We start from the raw sequence: 16,886 nt of genomic DNA on the forward strand, positions 1-16,886 counted from the left end.
ATATGGCCAGGTGGTAGATGCTTACACTTACATGGTCTGGCTTCCCCCCCCCCTTCTCACCCCATGCCAAAGCAAACAGCATTTCAGACAATTATCAACTTCTCCCAAAAGATTTGCTATGAATGTACAGAAACATGGCCTTCCTTCCCTCACATGGAAGGCATAATTTCCTAAGATTATTTAAAGACAACTGGTATTTCAAGAAGCTGACTATGCCACACATGAAAAAAAATCTTATTTCTTCACTATGCTCCCCTTTTACTTTCATTTTTTAAAGGGCACAACTTTTCAGCAAATGGCAAATTTTTATGAAAATTTCTTACAAGGCTTACATGCTAAAACAGGGCTGGGCAAAATATGGCCCATGGGCTGCATCTGGCATGCCAAGCAGCTTGATTCAGCCCTCAGGCCAGCAGGGAGTCTGAGGCAGGCTCCCTGCCTGCCCCACTCCTGCACACGCTCAAAAAGCAACCACAGAGCCCTGTTTGTCTTTGAACAGCTATGAGCCCAGGGCAAAAGGTGTATGTGTGTGGGGGGAGGGAAGGAAAGAGGAGAGAGAATACAGGCTTCAGATGCCGCCTCTGCTTCCAGCACAATCCCATTGGCCAAAAGCCAATTAAAATTCAACAATTTACATAATTACTGCAAAAAGGCCTACCATGATCCAAGTGTTTACTGATTATTTTAACAGCCTTACTACAATAGCCTTTTCTAGATTGTTGTACTGTAATCTTGTTTTTTCCTAAGTATTTCATTTATTTTTCTCTGTAAAGACAAAACAGTAACAGCAGCCTTGAACTCTCTCAGTTTCTATCTCATGATATCTGCAAATATACAGCTTAAAAAGATATGGAAATCCCACAATGAAATTCCCTCAATATCCCAGGCTCCAATACAACTGCAATTTCAATGTTTCAAATTTCAGAATAATTACTTAACTGAACACATACACCCAAAAACAGTATTATGTGATTTGGTTATTCTAATAATCAAAGATTAATTTATCCCTACCATGTTTTCCTAATTCATTCTACTCTGGTATTAGAAATGGTTAACTTCAACTTTTTCTGTTCTCAAATAAGGAGATACAAATCTTAAGGGCATTTAAAAGCAATGCTTGAATTGCTAGAAACCCAGTATTTAACTTTTTTCAATCCTACTATGCTTTCAATCATAACTGAAGTTGTTTTAAGACTATGCAGAGGGAGGGTGAAAGGCTCACTTGGAGCCAGGCTGGCAAATTGAAAAGAACAGAAGAATTTCCATTAAGGCCAAAGGCAAATATTCTGTAACTGCTACCCTAATTCTTTAAAGAGAGCTAATGTAGTAGCTAATAGAGAAAGGATTGTTCTCATCCCTTTCCTTCTTCTCCCCATCCCACCAAAGGAGGAGGGGGAGAGAGTTCTTTAACGAACTATGAGCCTGCATGTACTGTTTTGCCTGTTATCATCTAAGTACTTTAATATAACTTCACTATGCCTTGCTACAGGTCTATACACAAACATTGGGACTTGTGCTTCCTCCACCACGCAGAAATCCTAAGTACAGTACTATTAAAGCCTTCATCTTAAGTGAGCTGTATGAAATGAGGGAGGAATCAGTTGAGTGAAGTAGACATACTTCAAACATTCACTTTTCTGAGTCAGTTTTGTATTCCAAAACTACCAACAATAGTTGGGGGTTTTCTCTGTTCTATACTTTGCAAACTAAAATCAAATTGACTGGTCTGAGAGGAAGAGAGAGGAATGAATGATTGCATCAGTTTTTGCTGGTTTTACTTACAACAACAGGAATGTACTGTAGGGAACAATCCAACATTTGCAGGGCATAGACTACATGATCTAATACAACTTTTCCATCTCTAACTTTTTAGAGCTGCACACACTGGTTCAAGTTCATAGAAAGGATATATGTATCCAACAGTACTGATAGAAAGGAGAACCAAAAAATGGTATTTTAAAGAAAGCCAATGTAGCAAACCATACACAAGAGCATACACTGAAAATAGAAAATGCTGTAATTATCTATGCACACATGAAACATCTGTAGACAAAGTATCGATTTTTTAAATTAAAATTGTATTGTTTGTTGCTGCTTTTTAAGCCATCTGGCCAATTTGCAGCCCTGAAGAATAGCTTCTAAAAACTGCTCATTGTATGTTTACCACTAATAACCAATATTAGCAAGAGCAAGCTGTTCCCTTAAAAAATGAACTTGGGTACCTAAGATGCAGAGCTCTGACCACCGCTTACACAGAATGACTAGGATCATCATGCTTTTTCCTCCAACTTCCTTCTTTTTGGGTAGATTTAAAAGAAAAAAAGTCATATCAATACTGAATAGGGATGTTAAGATGAGACTTCAGAAGGTTCTTTCAATCTCAGTCATCCTATATTAGAGGTTCAAGAGACATAACATACAGTGGGCATGGTTCATTTCTTATCTGTTGATTGGTCTTACTTTATTGCTTTAAGCAGTCTGCGCATTATTGAGATGACTCTGCATGCTCCCATGGCATGCTTTGATTTCTGGTTGTCAATCATTCCCAGAGCAGAGCACTTTACTGAAGTATTTTTTCCAACTTACTATGCTTTAGTTCAATATATTTATATGCAAAACACAATTTTCAGTGGAGGCAAGCCAATAAACAGCACAGCTTACTAGAATTTCAGTTGACTTTGTTAAAGGAAATTATTTTAAATTAATGTGGCTACTGAACTGTTGCCATACTTGACCTCAGAAAACATATTCCTTCTAATTTTTGCTGTGAACATTTATTTACTTAAGCTAAACTCGAGGACTTAAATGTTGACCATAAAGACATCTCAGATTTCCTGCAACTATTTAGTATTCTCTTTCTAAACAAGAGAAAACAACATACGTTTGCTGCATTATTCTATACTGCCAGAATACCACTATTAAATGAAATCATCTATTTTAGAATCATTTTTAACAACTTCCACCACTGACAGAAAGAGCGTTAGCTGAAACAAGGCTGTTTTGTTTTCACTGAGCAACAGTTCAATCACTGGTTTACTAGATGGCACTAAAAACATTTTTCCATATGCTCTTCTCAAAGAGAATCTGACTTAAATGTGGTTTACCTTTACCAGTGAATGAAGGCTTTTTTCACCAAACATATCCCCGAGGAAGGTCAGGTCTTCCTGGTTGTCCACATGTGGCTGCAGCTGGGCTGGCAATGCAGCCAGCAGCTCATACAGACCTATAAAATGAAAATAAAAAACAAAGTGTAATCTAAGGGTGATCTCATTAATTTCACTTAACAGTTCTGTGTAACTTGCTGCCTGGGGCATGTCATTTTAACTGGGTAGGGAGTTTAAGCTTAGGTTTTGCTGGATGCTCCAAAGAATCAAAGGGAACATTTTTAAGCAGATATTAACAATGTACTTCTTACTTTGTCACAGTGTCAAACTTTTATATCCATATGTATTTACATAAGACTATACAGAAAATTCATAAAGATTTTGAAGGACAAAACCTGAAAAAATACATTCCTGTGCTTAATGATTATTCCATTTACCTTGATGTTAGCCAAAGAGCGAAATGAGTCATGAATAGGAAAAACTTCCTTAAAAGAACAGAAACTGGAGAGGGTGGTCCGTTAAAAGGGGTTCATGGTTTCTCTAAATATTTCTTGCTAATATAATGCTTAATACATCTTTTTATCCTGCTTCCAACAGAGATTTACATCAAGACAAAAGAAACTGCATTGTTAGTTATGGAGTAGCCAGATTTTTCATACACCAACACATGCATGTGTAAGCTACATTTTAAAATTTTGAAGTATGCAAGTTTTATCCAAAATTGTCTAGAAGTGTTAAAGTAACTGCTGCTCCTAGGGCACACCTCTCTAGTGGTCTCCCAGTGGTAGACAGTAGCACAGTGTTCCACAGTAGCATACAGCATAAACTATCCATCATGCACACAGACCATCAAACTGCTGTCCAAGAAATGTAGCAACAGCGCTTGCAGCCGCGCTCTTTAGGGAGGTAACCTGGCATGAGTTGATATCAATTCATAGCACATGTTTAATTTTCCAGTGGGATTACTTGAGGTAAAAAGGACAAAATGCCTTTTTCTCCTGTCTGCTGTCTACAAAAACACCAGTAACCTCCTGGGATGCACTATACATGATCCTGGTATTATTTTTAGTTTGAGTAAGTGCTGCTGTTCCTCACAAGGACAGCTTTACAAGATATTTAACTAGTAAAGCACATTGTGGTAAATTATAGGTTGCCTATCATTATTATGCCTATTATCTCCCAAAAATATAGGATTTAAATATTTTATTAATCTGCATTGTTTCACAACCTTTTAAGGCATCATTTGTCTCTTCTAGAATTAAATATAGCACCTTTGGGATGTGATTATTTAACATTTCTCTCTCTTTTTGTTGGCTTTGAGCACAGTATTCTGGAAAAAATGTTCCTTCCAGTTACATTCTTTTCTGTGGTCCAAATGTTTTTAATGGTTGACATTCATTTCTCTCAAAATCTTGTTTTTACTTAAATCTGTTCCTGTTTATGCTTCAGAAATACTATAAAAAGAGGATATAACTCAACGCACTACAATTTTACACACATATAAAAAACAGAGCCTCAGCCAAGTACAGCCTAGTATCAGTGATTGTTACTAACACCCAAAGATCACAAGTTCAAAATAGGATGCTTGGCTCTTAGTCTCTGAATTAATAGAAGCTAGGCACCTGGTGTAAATGGATATGTGCAACACTATGTTTAAACATATACTTGGTTCTTATTTAAACGTATTCACACAAGTTTGATGTGGAGTCACTGTGATTATCAGCTGCACAAAGTTACGGTCATCATTCTGATGTGGAAAATAAGTACTTAATAGAAGAAAAAAATAAAACTAGAAAAGTAAAACCATTTAATTAGGCATTGACTGAATTCCTATTAAAGACTAAGATTTCCTACATACATGGATTTACACAGAGTTTTGTTTTTGCACACTTAATTCTCCAGCCAATTTTGTCATTACAATTACATGTATTCTTCACAGTACACAAGGGCTATGTGGACATTGCACTTTTTTTGTTAAAATTATTGTCACTCAAAGATGTGAAAAAATGCCCTACTGAATGACAAAAGTTTTAACAATGAAAAATGCTAGCGTGGACTGCACTTTGTCAGTGGAAGATGCTCTCCCACTGACAAAACTACTGCCCCTTTTTGAGACTGGTTTTATTTTATTGTCAGGAGAACTCTCTCCTGACGACAAAGAGTGGCTACAGCTACACTGAGTGTCTTACAGCGGCATGGTTTAAGAAGCATGGCTGTGTTGCTGCAGCCTGTACAATGTAGATATAGACTGGGATAGCCAACCCATTACAGGCAAAGAGCCAAAATACTTGTGCATATAGTGCAAAGAGCTGGGGGGCTGGGGAGTTGTCGAGAAAAAAAAAGGACTGCTCTTTTAAGAAGAACAGGTGAGCTGGGACCATTTTTAGGGGCAGCTTCACAAGCCGCACTTTCAGGGGAAGAAAGAGCCGCATGTGGCTTGCGAGCCACAGGTTGGCCACAGCTAACCTAGACTAAGACCTGTTTGTTTGAAAGTAGGAGTAGTAAATAGAAGACTTAGCTTTACTCTATTACACAATCACTGTTTAAAAACATATCATGGTTACCATTCAGAGGTAAGAAAATATTAACTTGGATTATTTCCTCTAAGTAAAGATACCGGCTGGAATAATTAGGGTTGCCAGGTACATGGGTGCAGGAAGCCATGTGCCTCAACACCTTGCCTTCATAGATGAGTGGGTCCAGAGACAAGGGACTGGGGAAGGGAGGCCTTGGCTGCCAGGGAGTCAAAACATATGCCCCTACAAACTCTATGAATTGCATGGACAACAGGGTCGACTTCTGAAGATTTAGCAAGAGACCCAAGTGGCTGAACATGGTCATGGTGAATTCTACATGAACCCTGACCACTGCTTCGGAGGGCCCCTTGACCAACCCAGTCATCCTGGTAAGGGAAGATCTGAATCCTTCTGAGACACAGGAATGCTGCCACCACTGCCATGTGCTTTGTAAAAATTCTCAGTGCTGCAGACAGGCCGAAAGGCAGCACCTGCAACTGACAGTGGGAACCACTAACCGTGAAACGAAGGAACTTCCTGTGAGCCAGAACTATGGCCACATAAAAGTAGGCATCCTTCAAATCAAGGGCAGTGTACCACTCTCCCGAATCCAGTGAAAGGATAATTGAGGTGAAGGACACCATATAGAATTTAAACTTTTTGAGATATCTTTAGACCACGTAGGTCCAAAATGGGACATAGTCCACCCTTGGCTTTTGGGATAAGGAAATAGCGGGAATAAAACCCTGTGCCCCTTAACTTTAGAAGGACCTCCTCTAATGCCCCTACATTGAAGGGTGACCGCACCTCATGTCCCAGGAATTGCTCATGAGAGGGATCCCTGTAGAGGGACAGGGCAGGGAAGTAAAAAAGTGGGGTAGTTGGAAATTGAATAAAATATCCCATCTTTACCATGTCTAGAACCCACCTGTCGGATGTGACTTGAGCCCAGGCATGGTAAAAATGGGATTAGCAGTCTCCAAACATAGGGGTAGACTCCAAGGGGTAGGCAGGTACATTGCCCTCGGGCGCACCTTCAAAAGTTCTTTTTAGAGCCTGGTGATTGCCTAGAGACTGCCCCTGGTTATTAGCACTCCCACTACTAGTCACACTCGCAGGACAATGGTGACTTTACCGGCTACCCTTTCTATTTTGGTCCTGTCTCTGACAGGGAGGATAATATCTAGGCAGCAGAGTTGGCCTGAAATGCCTCTGCTAAGTTTTAGGGGTGTGAACATAAGAACAGCAATAGTGGGTCGGACCAAAGGTCCATCTAGCCCAGTATTCTGTCTTCTGACAGTGGCTAATGCTAGATGCCCCAGAGGGAGTGAACAGAAACAGGTAATCATCAAGTGATACCTCTTCTGCCTTCATTTCCAGCCCCTGACAAACAGAGGCTAGGGATACTATTCCTAATCTATCTAATAAGTATTGATGGCCCTAACCTCCATGAATTTATCTAGTTCTTTTTTGAATGAACCCTGTTAAAGTTTTAATCTTCACAACATCCTCTGATAAGAAGTTCCACATGTTGACTGTGCACTGTGTGAAGAAACGTTTCCTTTTCTTTGTTTTAAACCTGCTACCTAATTTCATGTGGTGACTCCTAGTTCTTATGTTATGGGAACAAGTAAATAACTTTTCCTTATTCACTTTCTCCATACCAGTCATGATTTTATAGACTTCTATCACATCCCCCCTTAGTCTCCTTTTTTCTAAACTGAAAAATCCAAGTTTTTTTTAATCCCTCTTCAAGTGACACCTGTTCCAAACCCCTAATCATTTTTGTTGCCCTCTTCTGACCAGTGCCAGACTGATGTCAAGGTGAATGGTCCCGACTCTGTGAACTGTGCTGAGGTGAAAGCGCTGAAAGCTTGCCCTTTACCTGCACCAGGCCGGATACTAGAATCAGAGCCAGAGGGACCAAGGGAGACTCCCAGGAGGAAGCTGATAGGCCAAACGTTAGCTCAATCAGGTCACGAGCCACTTCATACAACTCAGGAGGGGATGGCATGTCCACATCTCCCATCTGGCTCTTCTGGGAAGGGGATTCCACTTGCACTGGACTCAACTGGACCAGAAAAGGCACCAGAGTAAACGGTGCTGTACAGGCAGGTTGCTTCAAAGGGTGTTCCAACTCAGAATGTGACTCTTTAAGCTTTCTAGCCCTTGAAATAGAGGACTGGCTCTTTTCCCACCTCCCTTTCTTTCTCTGCACCAGAGTGGGATCGGTGCCAGGAACTGAACTTCAGTGAACAGTGCTGGCATGTCTTGTCCAACATGATAGCAGTTTTCAAGTATCTAAAAGGGTGTTACAAGGAGAAGGAGGAAAAATTGTTCTCCTTCAGCTCTGATGATAGGACAAGAAGCAATGGGCTTAAACTGCAGCAAAGGAGGTTTAGGTTGGACATTAGGAAAAACGTCTTAACTGTAAGGGTTGACTATAATAGAGTTTAAAGAGAAGCTAGATAATTTCATCCAACCTTTCTGCTAAACTGATAACAGAAAACTTTATTTTTACTCTTCTGGTGCACTTTCAGAAAGACTGTCTTTTTAAAAAGTTTTTTTATATAAATTTTTTTTTTGTCTTTTTGGTCTTTTCCCCTCTACACACACTGTGGGATTACTGGCTCTGTGCCCACCCGCACGCACACACACACTCACTCACTCTGAGGCTGTTACCTCCCTGGTTGTGGGGCTGCTGCCCTCCCCCAACTCTGGGGCTGCTGCCAAGGGCCTGGGAGCTGGAGTTGCCAGCACAAAGGCAGGTAAGGCCGCCTGAAGGAGTCGGCAGGGGGGCGGGGAGCCAGCAGGGGCGATCTGCCTTGTCGGCAGCCTGCCAGAGGAGATGGAGCTGGCAGGGGTGGCCTGCTAGGGAAGCTGGAGCTGGTGGAGACGGCCTGCCGGGGGGGGGGAGGGGAAGGAAGGCGGAGCTAGTGGGGGCGGCCTGCCAGGGGAGGTGGGGCGGAGCTGGCAGAAGCGGCCTATCATGTCAGCGGCCTGCTTGGAAGACCAGAACAGGTGGGGGCAGCCTGCCAGGGGGACTGGGAGCCGGAGCTGGTGGGGGTAGTCGGCACGTGCGCAAGACAGCAAATTGAAAATCCCATGACAGACAGACAAGAACGGTGACAGTTTAGTAGAAAGACTGTCTAATAAAGCATTAATTAGGGTCAAGTGCTCATCCTGAACACAAGGTGGCTCAGTAAAGACGAAGCATAACGTAGCATCTTAAGACAGAGACCTTATTGACTGCATTCTGTACTCCCTCTTGGAAGGGGGAGCCTGCACATGAGCTCATCCCATGACCTTAGGTTCTGAGGTAAAGGGAATAAAAATTCCTGACAATAAGAAGCTGGGTGTATCCTTACGCTCTCTGTACTCTTAGGGGCAATGATTTCTAGACATAAGCAGGCAATCCCCATGCTGTTTGGCATGAGGGAGCCTTACAGGACATATTGAGCTGCTCATATTACCTTTTTAAATCTAAGGCTAAGTCATTTGTGTTTGCCTATTTCCTGTGGCAACCACAGAAACAATCCCCCCCCCCCCACCTTAATGAATATTTAATTAATTTATTAGAAAATTTGCTACAGATGTAGTCTGATTTCAGACCAGAGTACATTTGACTTTGGGTAAGTGACTGGTCCTTTGGGACTGGTAGGAACATGAATAGTGTCATAATTTTTAGCATCAATTGACAATCTTACAGTCCAACTTGCCATAGTGGCAAGATAAACTGAGATGCCCAAAGGCAGTATCCGTGACCAGTGTTCGCTGTCAACTGAGTGGTTGGGTGGCCACCCAAGAGAGATTTGAATACCACTGAGCTGATTAGCAGAACACCCACAGTGGCCATAGCTGGTAGCATGGGTTTCTACTGGTGGTGCATATCCACACATGCCTCAATGCACATAAAATGTATTCCACACATGGGTGGAAAAAAAATAGAGTGAACATTGTCTGTAACTCCATGGTAAGACTATTATACCCTCGGTTATGAACACCTTAGGAATGGAGGTGGTTTGTAACTCTGAACAAAATATTTTAGTTGTTCTTTCAGAAGTTTACAACTGAATATGAACTTGATACAGTTTCAAAACTTTACTATGAGAAGAAAAATGAGGCTTTTCCCTTTTTTATTAGTTTATATTTAACAGTACTCTACTTTATTTGTTTTTTCTTGTTTTGTTTTTGGTCTTTGCAATTGCCTGGCTGGAACCAGAAGGACATAAATCAGGGGATAGTTGATTGGTCAATTCATAACTCTAATGTTCATAACTTTGAGGTTCTACTGTAGAGCTTTAGGAGTTCATACTTGTTATTGTGTTGATGGAATCTAATTATAAAGAACATAAAACCAGCTTGAGGTTTCTGCTCTGCTTTTAGACAGTCTGACCTAAGGTTGTCTCACTCAGCCATGAGCCACTCCAGGCATTGTGACAGGCAGAAGCTACCAAGTGGGGACGGGGGAGGGGGGGAGAGAGAGCAGAGGGAGAGGGCACACTGGAAGATACAAAGAAGCAGACTATGCATATGGAAAAAAAAAGAGAGAGAGAGAGGCACACTATGACTACATAAAGTGAAGATTGTGATGTAGTTTCAAGTCAAGCTTAACTCCAAAATGCATGAATGGGATTAGAAGTCCTTTCCTTTGTATTGTTTTTATACTGCACTCAGGTGCAGGAGATGGTTTACTTCCTGTCACATTACAAGCTTGTGTACGGACGGGGGGTGGGGAGGGTGGAGGTAAATTGAATAGCCAGTCTTGATCATTTTTAGTACCCATATGTCTGACATGATTGTGTGACATGCTGTATGGAAGGAAGGGACACAGATATTTTGCAAAAGGACAGATGGTTGTGGGTGGTTCCAGCAATTAAGAATGTTTAAGGCAACTCGGGTCCTAGACCAAACCCTCAAAACTTTTGCTTAGAGGAGGTTTGTTGCATAGTTGATCGCTGAGATGAAAGTGGTCTCCATTTTGTGGATCTCGGTCTAAATTTTTAGGATTATATTGCCTCTGTGGTTATGTGCATGGCACAGATCTTGTTCTTCCTGTCCTGTAGATAATTACAGATGCAAGAGTAACCCTGGAGATGAGACTTTTAGTGTGTGTTTGTGGGGGTGGGAATTCATCTGTCTTAGCTTTGTCTACACTACCTTCTATGTCAACAAAAATTATCTCTCTCAGGACTGTGAATATTTCTCCCCCACCCCCGACATAATCTGAACTAATATTAGTATTCGTGCACGCAGCTATGTGTCAAAAGTAAGTGCTTCTCTTACTAACGCTCTGAGGGGTGTTTTTCCCCCCCCCCCATGTCAATAGAAGTTCTCCCATATCAACACAGAGCAATTTCAGCACATGCACTGCAGAACTACACATGTACAAGTATAGCTGTGACACCATAATGCTGTAAGTGCAGAAATGGTCTTAGCTGCAGATAGCTATGGTCCCTTTGTAGGGGAGCCTGGACAGCCCTGCCTTACCTACAGTGCGGATCTCTAAAAGCAAAACCCAGGCCTGTCTCAAGTCTGGTGCATATAAGCACGAAGACAAGGTTTGGGAGGTAGGGATGTTTTGCATAATGCAGATTAAACATAGCACAGCGAGACCACGTCAAGAACACATGACAAACAACCTTGTACTGGTATTTGGTTTTGATAAGCAAAAGTTACAGATGTAGCCATAGCGACAAAGAGTCCTGGGATACCTTATAGACCAACAGATGTGTTGGACATAAGCTTTCGTGGGCAAAGACCCACTTTGTCGGATGACATGCATCTGATGAAGTGGGTCTTTGCCCACGAAAGCTTATGCTCCAATACATCTGTAGGTCTATAAGGTGCCGCAGGACTCCTTGTCCCTTTTGCAGATCCAGACTAACATGGCTACCCCTCCGATATATGTAGCCATTTAACTATGCACACCATTTTTGCAACATCCTGAGTAGCAGATGTGCCCCAAATAGGGCATTGTTGGTGTCTTACACAATACGTAATTAATTGGTAAATATTATTAAAATGACCAAGTCTCATTTTTCTATAAAATGGGCTTAGTGAGAAGAATCGATGGGAGGGAGTGAGCAGGATTGAGACTCAGTTCCTGCTAGTAGTAACTAAAAGTAAATAGACCCTTCACATTGGCTACATCAGGGCATGGCGTCCCAATGGGTGGGAATCAAAGGGACCACAACCTTCTGCCTGGTTCTGTAGGTAGCATACTGGTGAAGTGTAAGTGAACTAGGCTTTATTATTGTATTATTGTAGATCTTGTATTAATTGCTTTTGCATTGCTTTGCGCTGTATTAATTACTTTAGAATTTATAGTATTTAAGGTTTAAATTGTATAGTAATTGTTTTAAGGCTTGTAAAACTGAAACAACTACATTAAAGTTTGTAATACATAAGGAAGTGCTTAAGTCTCTCTGGAGTGTCCTGGTTTACCTTGGATCTAAAATAAATTGAACCACACGACACCCTTGAACAGAAGAGCCTCAACAATGGATTGTACCTCTTTGGAAACCCAGAGAGGTGGAGTCATGAAACTGGGTGCATGACTATGGCCATGGCAATGGAGAGTCCTACTGTGCTCAGTAAGACTTCTAAGGCTATTTGAGTTAGAATTTGGCAGCTAAGGGGGCTTCGCAATCCAAAGCGTCTTCCAGGGATTCAGGGGGTCAAGGTATCAACTGTGGTGGGGAATGTTTTGTCTTGTCCCTGTGAAACCAGGAAGCTTACGATAGTGTTGATCATATGCCATCCATGAGTCCTGGTAGGACCACTGATATGGGAATGGCATTGATCACAGCATCCATAGATGTGTTTACCATCCATACGTTTCGCATCTGATGCAGTGTTCAGGTGGTTATAGTGGACCGGTCTGATGGCTGGCTGGATGAGGAGTGACACAAAGAACAGATCTCCGTTTCCTCATCACTCGGAGAAAGGAGGAGCTTATTTGGATAGCAATGTTATGTGGTCTGATAATACACATACTGAAGTAACATCAGTACGAAGGAGGGGAAATTCTGATGCTCAAGAGACTAGGAAGTCTTTGTGCCACAGAATTTTTTGCAGTAGTGAAATCATCTTGGTACCATGAAGGGTTTCCTTAGAAGTGCCAATGAAAATACAGCAGTTGTTGGTACCAAGGATTGTAAGCTAGGATCCAGAGAGAAAGTGATGAAGTAGTCTGCAGCACTGCTCAGTCCCACATGTCTGAGTGGCTCTGACAGGAAGAAAGGATGGCAAGTTTCCCTTTGCTGCTTCTCTCTGAGCCTACCCACTTAGGGTCTTTTGGTTGCATGATATCTTTGGCACAGATGAGTCTGCCATCTTATGCAGTCAGTACCAATGGCATCTGAGGGGTCAAGTATCATCTCTTTTTGGTAGATTCCTGAAAGGGGGAGGACATAGCACATTTCTTCTTCACCTTTTAAGCTCTTTCCACTGAAATGGTGGTAGGGAATGTCTATCAGATGCTGTCATTGGAGAATGGTGTCCAAGAGGGGTCAAATGTTGCCGTGTTAGTCTGGTGCAGCTGAAACAAAAAACAGGACTGTGTAGCACTTTAAAGACTAACAAGATGGTTAAATAGGTGATGAGCTTTCGGGGGCCAGACCCACTTCCTCAGATCAAATAGTGGAAGAAAATTGTCACAACCATATATACCAAAGGATACAATTTAAGAAAATGAACACATATGAAAAGGACAAATCAAATTTCAGAACGGAAGGGGGATGGAGGAGGGGGAAGGGAGGGAGGTAAACGTCTGTGAGCTAATGATATTAGAGGTGATAATTGGTGAAGCTATCTTTGTAATGGGTAAGATAATTAGCACCTTTATTTAAATGTGAGTGTAAAGTGTTGAATTTAAGCATGAATTCAGAGGATTCTCTTTGAAGTGAAGTCTTAAAAGGTCTTTGAAGCAGGATGCAGGTAATCAAGACATTGAGACAATGTCCTTTCTGGTTGAAATGACAAGAAACTGTTTTTTCTTTGTGATCCTGTCTGATATCTGTTTTGTGGGCATTGATCCTTTGGCGAAGTGTCTGAGACGTTTGTCCAATGTACGTAGCGGACGGACACTTTCGGCACGTGATAGCATAGATTATATTTCTGGGTGCGCAGGAATATGTGTTCTTGATCTTATAACTCACTTGGTTGGGTCCAATAATGGTATCAGCAGAGTGAATATGTGGACAAAGCTGGCAATGGGGTTTGTTGCAAGGGAAGGTACCAGGGTTGGTATTAGTGTGGTATGTCCTGTGGTTGCTGGTAGAAACCAACTACTTCAAGACAGACCCAAGAAAAACAACAATAGAACACCACTTGTCATCAGCTACAGCCCCCAACTTAAACCTGTCCAACACATTATCAATAAACTACAGCCTATACTGGAACAGGATACTAAACGCAGAGAGGCTTTGGGAGACAGACGCATGGTCTCCTATAGACAACCACCTAACCTCAAGATGATTCTTACCAGCAACCACAGGACATTCCACACTAATACCAACCCTGGTACCTTTGTCCACATATTCACTCTGCTGATACCATTATTGGACCCAACCAAGTGAGTTATAAGATCAAGAACACATATTCCTGCGCATCCAAAAATATAATTTATGCTATCATGTGCCAAAGTGTCCATCCGCTACGTACATTGGATAAACGTCTCAGACACTTCGCCAAAGGATCAATGCCCACAAAACAGATATCAGACAGGATCACAAAGGAAAAACAGTTTCTTGCCATTTCAACCAGAAAGGACATTGTCTCAATGACTTGATTACCTGCATCCTGCTTCAAAGACCTTTTAAGACTTCACTTCAAAGAGAATCCTCTGAACTGTCATTCATGCTTAAATAACTTCACCAATTATCACCTCTAATATCATTAGCTCACAGACATTTACCTCCCTCTCTTCCCCCTCCTCCATCCCCCTTCTGTTTTGAAATTTGATTTGTCCTTTTCGTGTGTTCATTTTTTAAAACTGTATCCTTTGGTATATATGGTTGTGACAATTTTCTTCCACTATTTGATCTGAGGAAGTGGGTCTGGCCCACGAAAGCTCATCACCTAATAAACCATCTTGTTAGTCTTTAAAGTGCTACACAGTCCTGTTTTTTGTTTCAAGAGGGGTCAGTGATCCCAGATTAGATGCTGGGTGCAGACACTTCCCTACAGGTCTTAATATTATAGCAGTGGGAGCACTTTTGCGGTATGTGTGTCTTGCCGAGCCAGCAGACACACAGAGTATCTGTTAGAGAACAGGATTAATTTTAGGCAAGCGAGGCAACATTAAAAACTCAGGAACCAAAGCACACCCCTTAATGTGGTTTCTCTCATTGAGGGAAAGCATCTACACTATACTAAAGCAGGGCTGTCAAGTGATTTAAAAATCTCAGTGGTGTTTCCACAGGGCAGCACATTAGGAGCCTGTGATCAGCTGGGGACTCCAGCTGATCCCTGGCTCTGATAGTGCGAAGCACCGGAGCGGCACTTCAAAGGGGCTTTGCAACGCAGAGCTGGGGATCAGCTGGGTACTCCCTTAAAACCCTTTTTAAAGAAAAAGATTTTGGAGGGCTTGACTAATTATTTTTGAGTGTTTGGATTGTTAATGATGTAAAGAGCTCTGCATATAATTGTTTCTTTTTCTACCCTTTAACTTGATGGGCACATTACCAGAACAGTTGAAGAGAATTTTGTTAGGTAGGAAAAGGAAGAACAATACACAGGAATTCATAGGATAAACCAGCTTCTATTTTGGAACAAGAGAAAAAGTACCTGTAACAACTTAAAAGAAATCAAAACACTTTCACATTTCAACACACAATACAGTACACAGATTACATAGAACACATATATTTATACAGATTTCCAGAAAACAAAATGCCTCCCCAAACGCTAAAGGTAACTGATACTTTAAAAATACTAACCCATTTACACACAGAAAAAAAAAAAAAGTCTTGCAAATCTGCAAAGGAAAAGACTTCCCAACACTAATCTAGCTACTAATCTCAAATCACAATACATCCATACCTGTCCTTAGCTCATTACTCCCTTCTCAAAAGCCTGAGGAGGAAAGAGCAGTCCTCAAAGAAATTCAAAGTTAAATAACTAAATGAACTAACAGTAGTCCAATGGCAACAACAGGTATTAATTTAAAAAATGATGGGCTCCTAATTCTACTTATTAGTAAGCGCATTACTGATTTTTGTCACGTCTGATCAACAAAATTAACTAACATTATCCATAAACAGACCAACGCCCTGTGTTCTGGAAAAACTGAGTGAGGACAAAAAGTACTATAAATAGTTTTGTATGGTTCTTGTAAAAATATTTACATTATATTTTCATTAGACTTTCATTACTTCAAGAACTAAGGACTTTAAAAGTACTGATGAATTGCATCAGTACTTCCGATTCTGCAAAGACATTGACATGAAGTTCAATTTAGCTAACAAAAAGAACATAAAGGAGAATAAAACCCAGTGATTGCATAATTTTGCCTATTAGACATTGTGAGTGAGATAATATCTTTTATTCGACCGACCTCTGCTGTTGAGAGAGGAAAGCCTCAGGACCCAAAGAAAAGGGTTTATAGTATACAGAGCAGTATAAACCAATAATTGTATGAAATATTAGTTCATACTGACTTTGCTAGTGTTTTCTACTATAAAACTGAGCAAATATCTAGATTAGTTGATGTACTCCGTAGAAGAGCTCTAAATACCCCCAGGAGTACACATACATACCCCTGGTTGAGGACCACTAGTATAGCCTTTGGTTAAACAGCTAGCACAGAAAATTTTCTGTAAACTTCATAGACTCACATCTGTATCTCTCTTCATTTTGCATCTTCTGGTTTTTTTAATATAATTAATATAATTTTGTGCTAAGCTTTATTACTTAAAAAACTAAATTATATACAAATTAAACTTAATGGAAGGCTTTTAAATCAGAAGCAACAGAACACAAAAATCTTCCAATTCTACAGAATTGTTTCCTGTATAGTATTATATTCTAGAGAAGACCACTAGTTCCTAGGAGGAGAATAAATGGATAAGTAATTGATGAAAGTGTTCCCATAGTGAACCATTCATATTGCAGATTCCAGATGCTCAACATTCTTGACATCAGAATGGAAAAATTTACGGTTAGTCTAGAGAAATTTAATATCACCATTCTTGTCATATCCTTCATAGCTTCATTATTAGGGCAAGTCTGTGGAAGCTATAAACCAGTGCTAAATGATAAA

The 16,886-nt window shown here is 40.8% G+C and overlaps 1 protein-coding gene across 10 annotated transcripts in view; it reads right to left on the minus strand.

Moving 5' to 3' along the window:
- The window catches only part of MPP7 (MAGUK p55 scaffold protein 7), a 303,055-nt gene that overhangs the window by 200,484 nt on the left and 85,685 nt on the right, over positions 1-16,886 (minus strand). For 7 of the 10 annotated variants that reach the window (XM_075922585.2, XM_075922584.2, XM_075922583.2 and 4 more), the window contains one exon: positions 3,105-3,223. In XM_075922585.2, coding sequence (XP_075778700.2) covers positions 3,105-3,140 — 36 coding nt within the window. In that variant the 5' untranslated portion in view covers positions 3,141-3,223. Of the gene's footprint in view, positions 1-3,104; positions 3,224-16,886 lie in introns of those variants that run through there. The other 3 variants (XM_075922582.2, XM_075922586.2, XM_075922587.2) reach the window with 3 other exon arrangements.

This window comes from Pelodiscus sinensis, chromosome 2 (genome assembly GCF_052426305.1).
Source record: "Pelodiscus sinensis isolate ZL-2025 chromosome 2, ASM5242630v1, whole genome shotgun sequence".
NCBI classification, from domain to species: Eukaryota; Metazoa; Chordata; order Testudines; family Trionychidae; genus Pelodiscus; species Pelodiscus sinensis.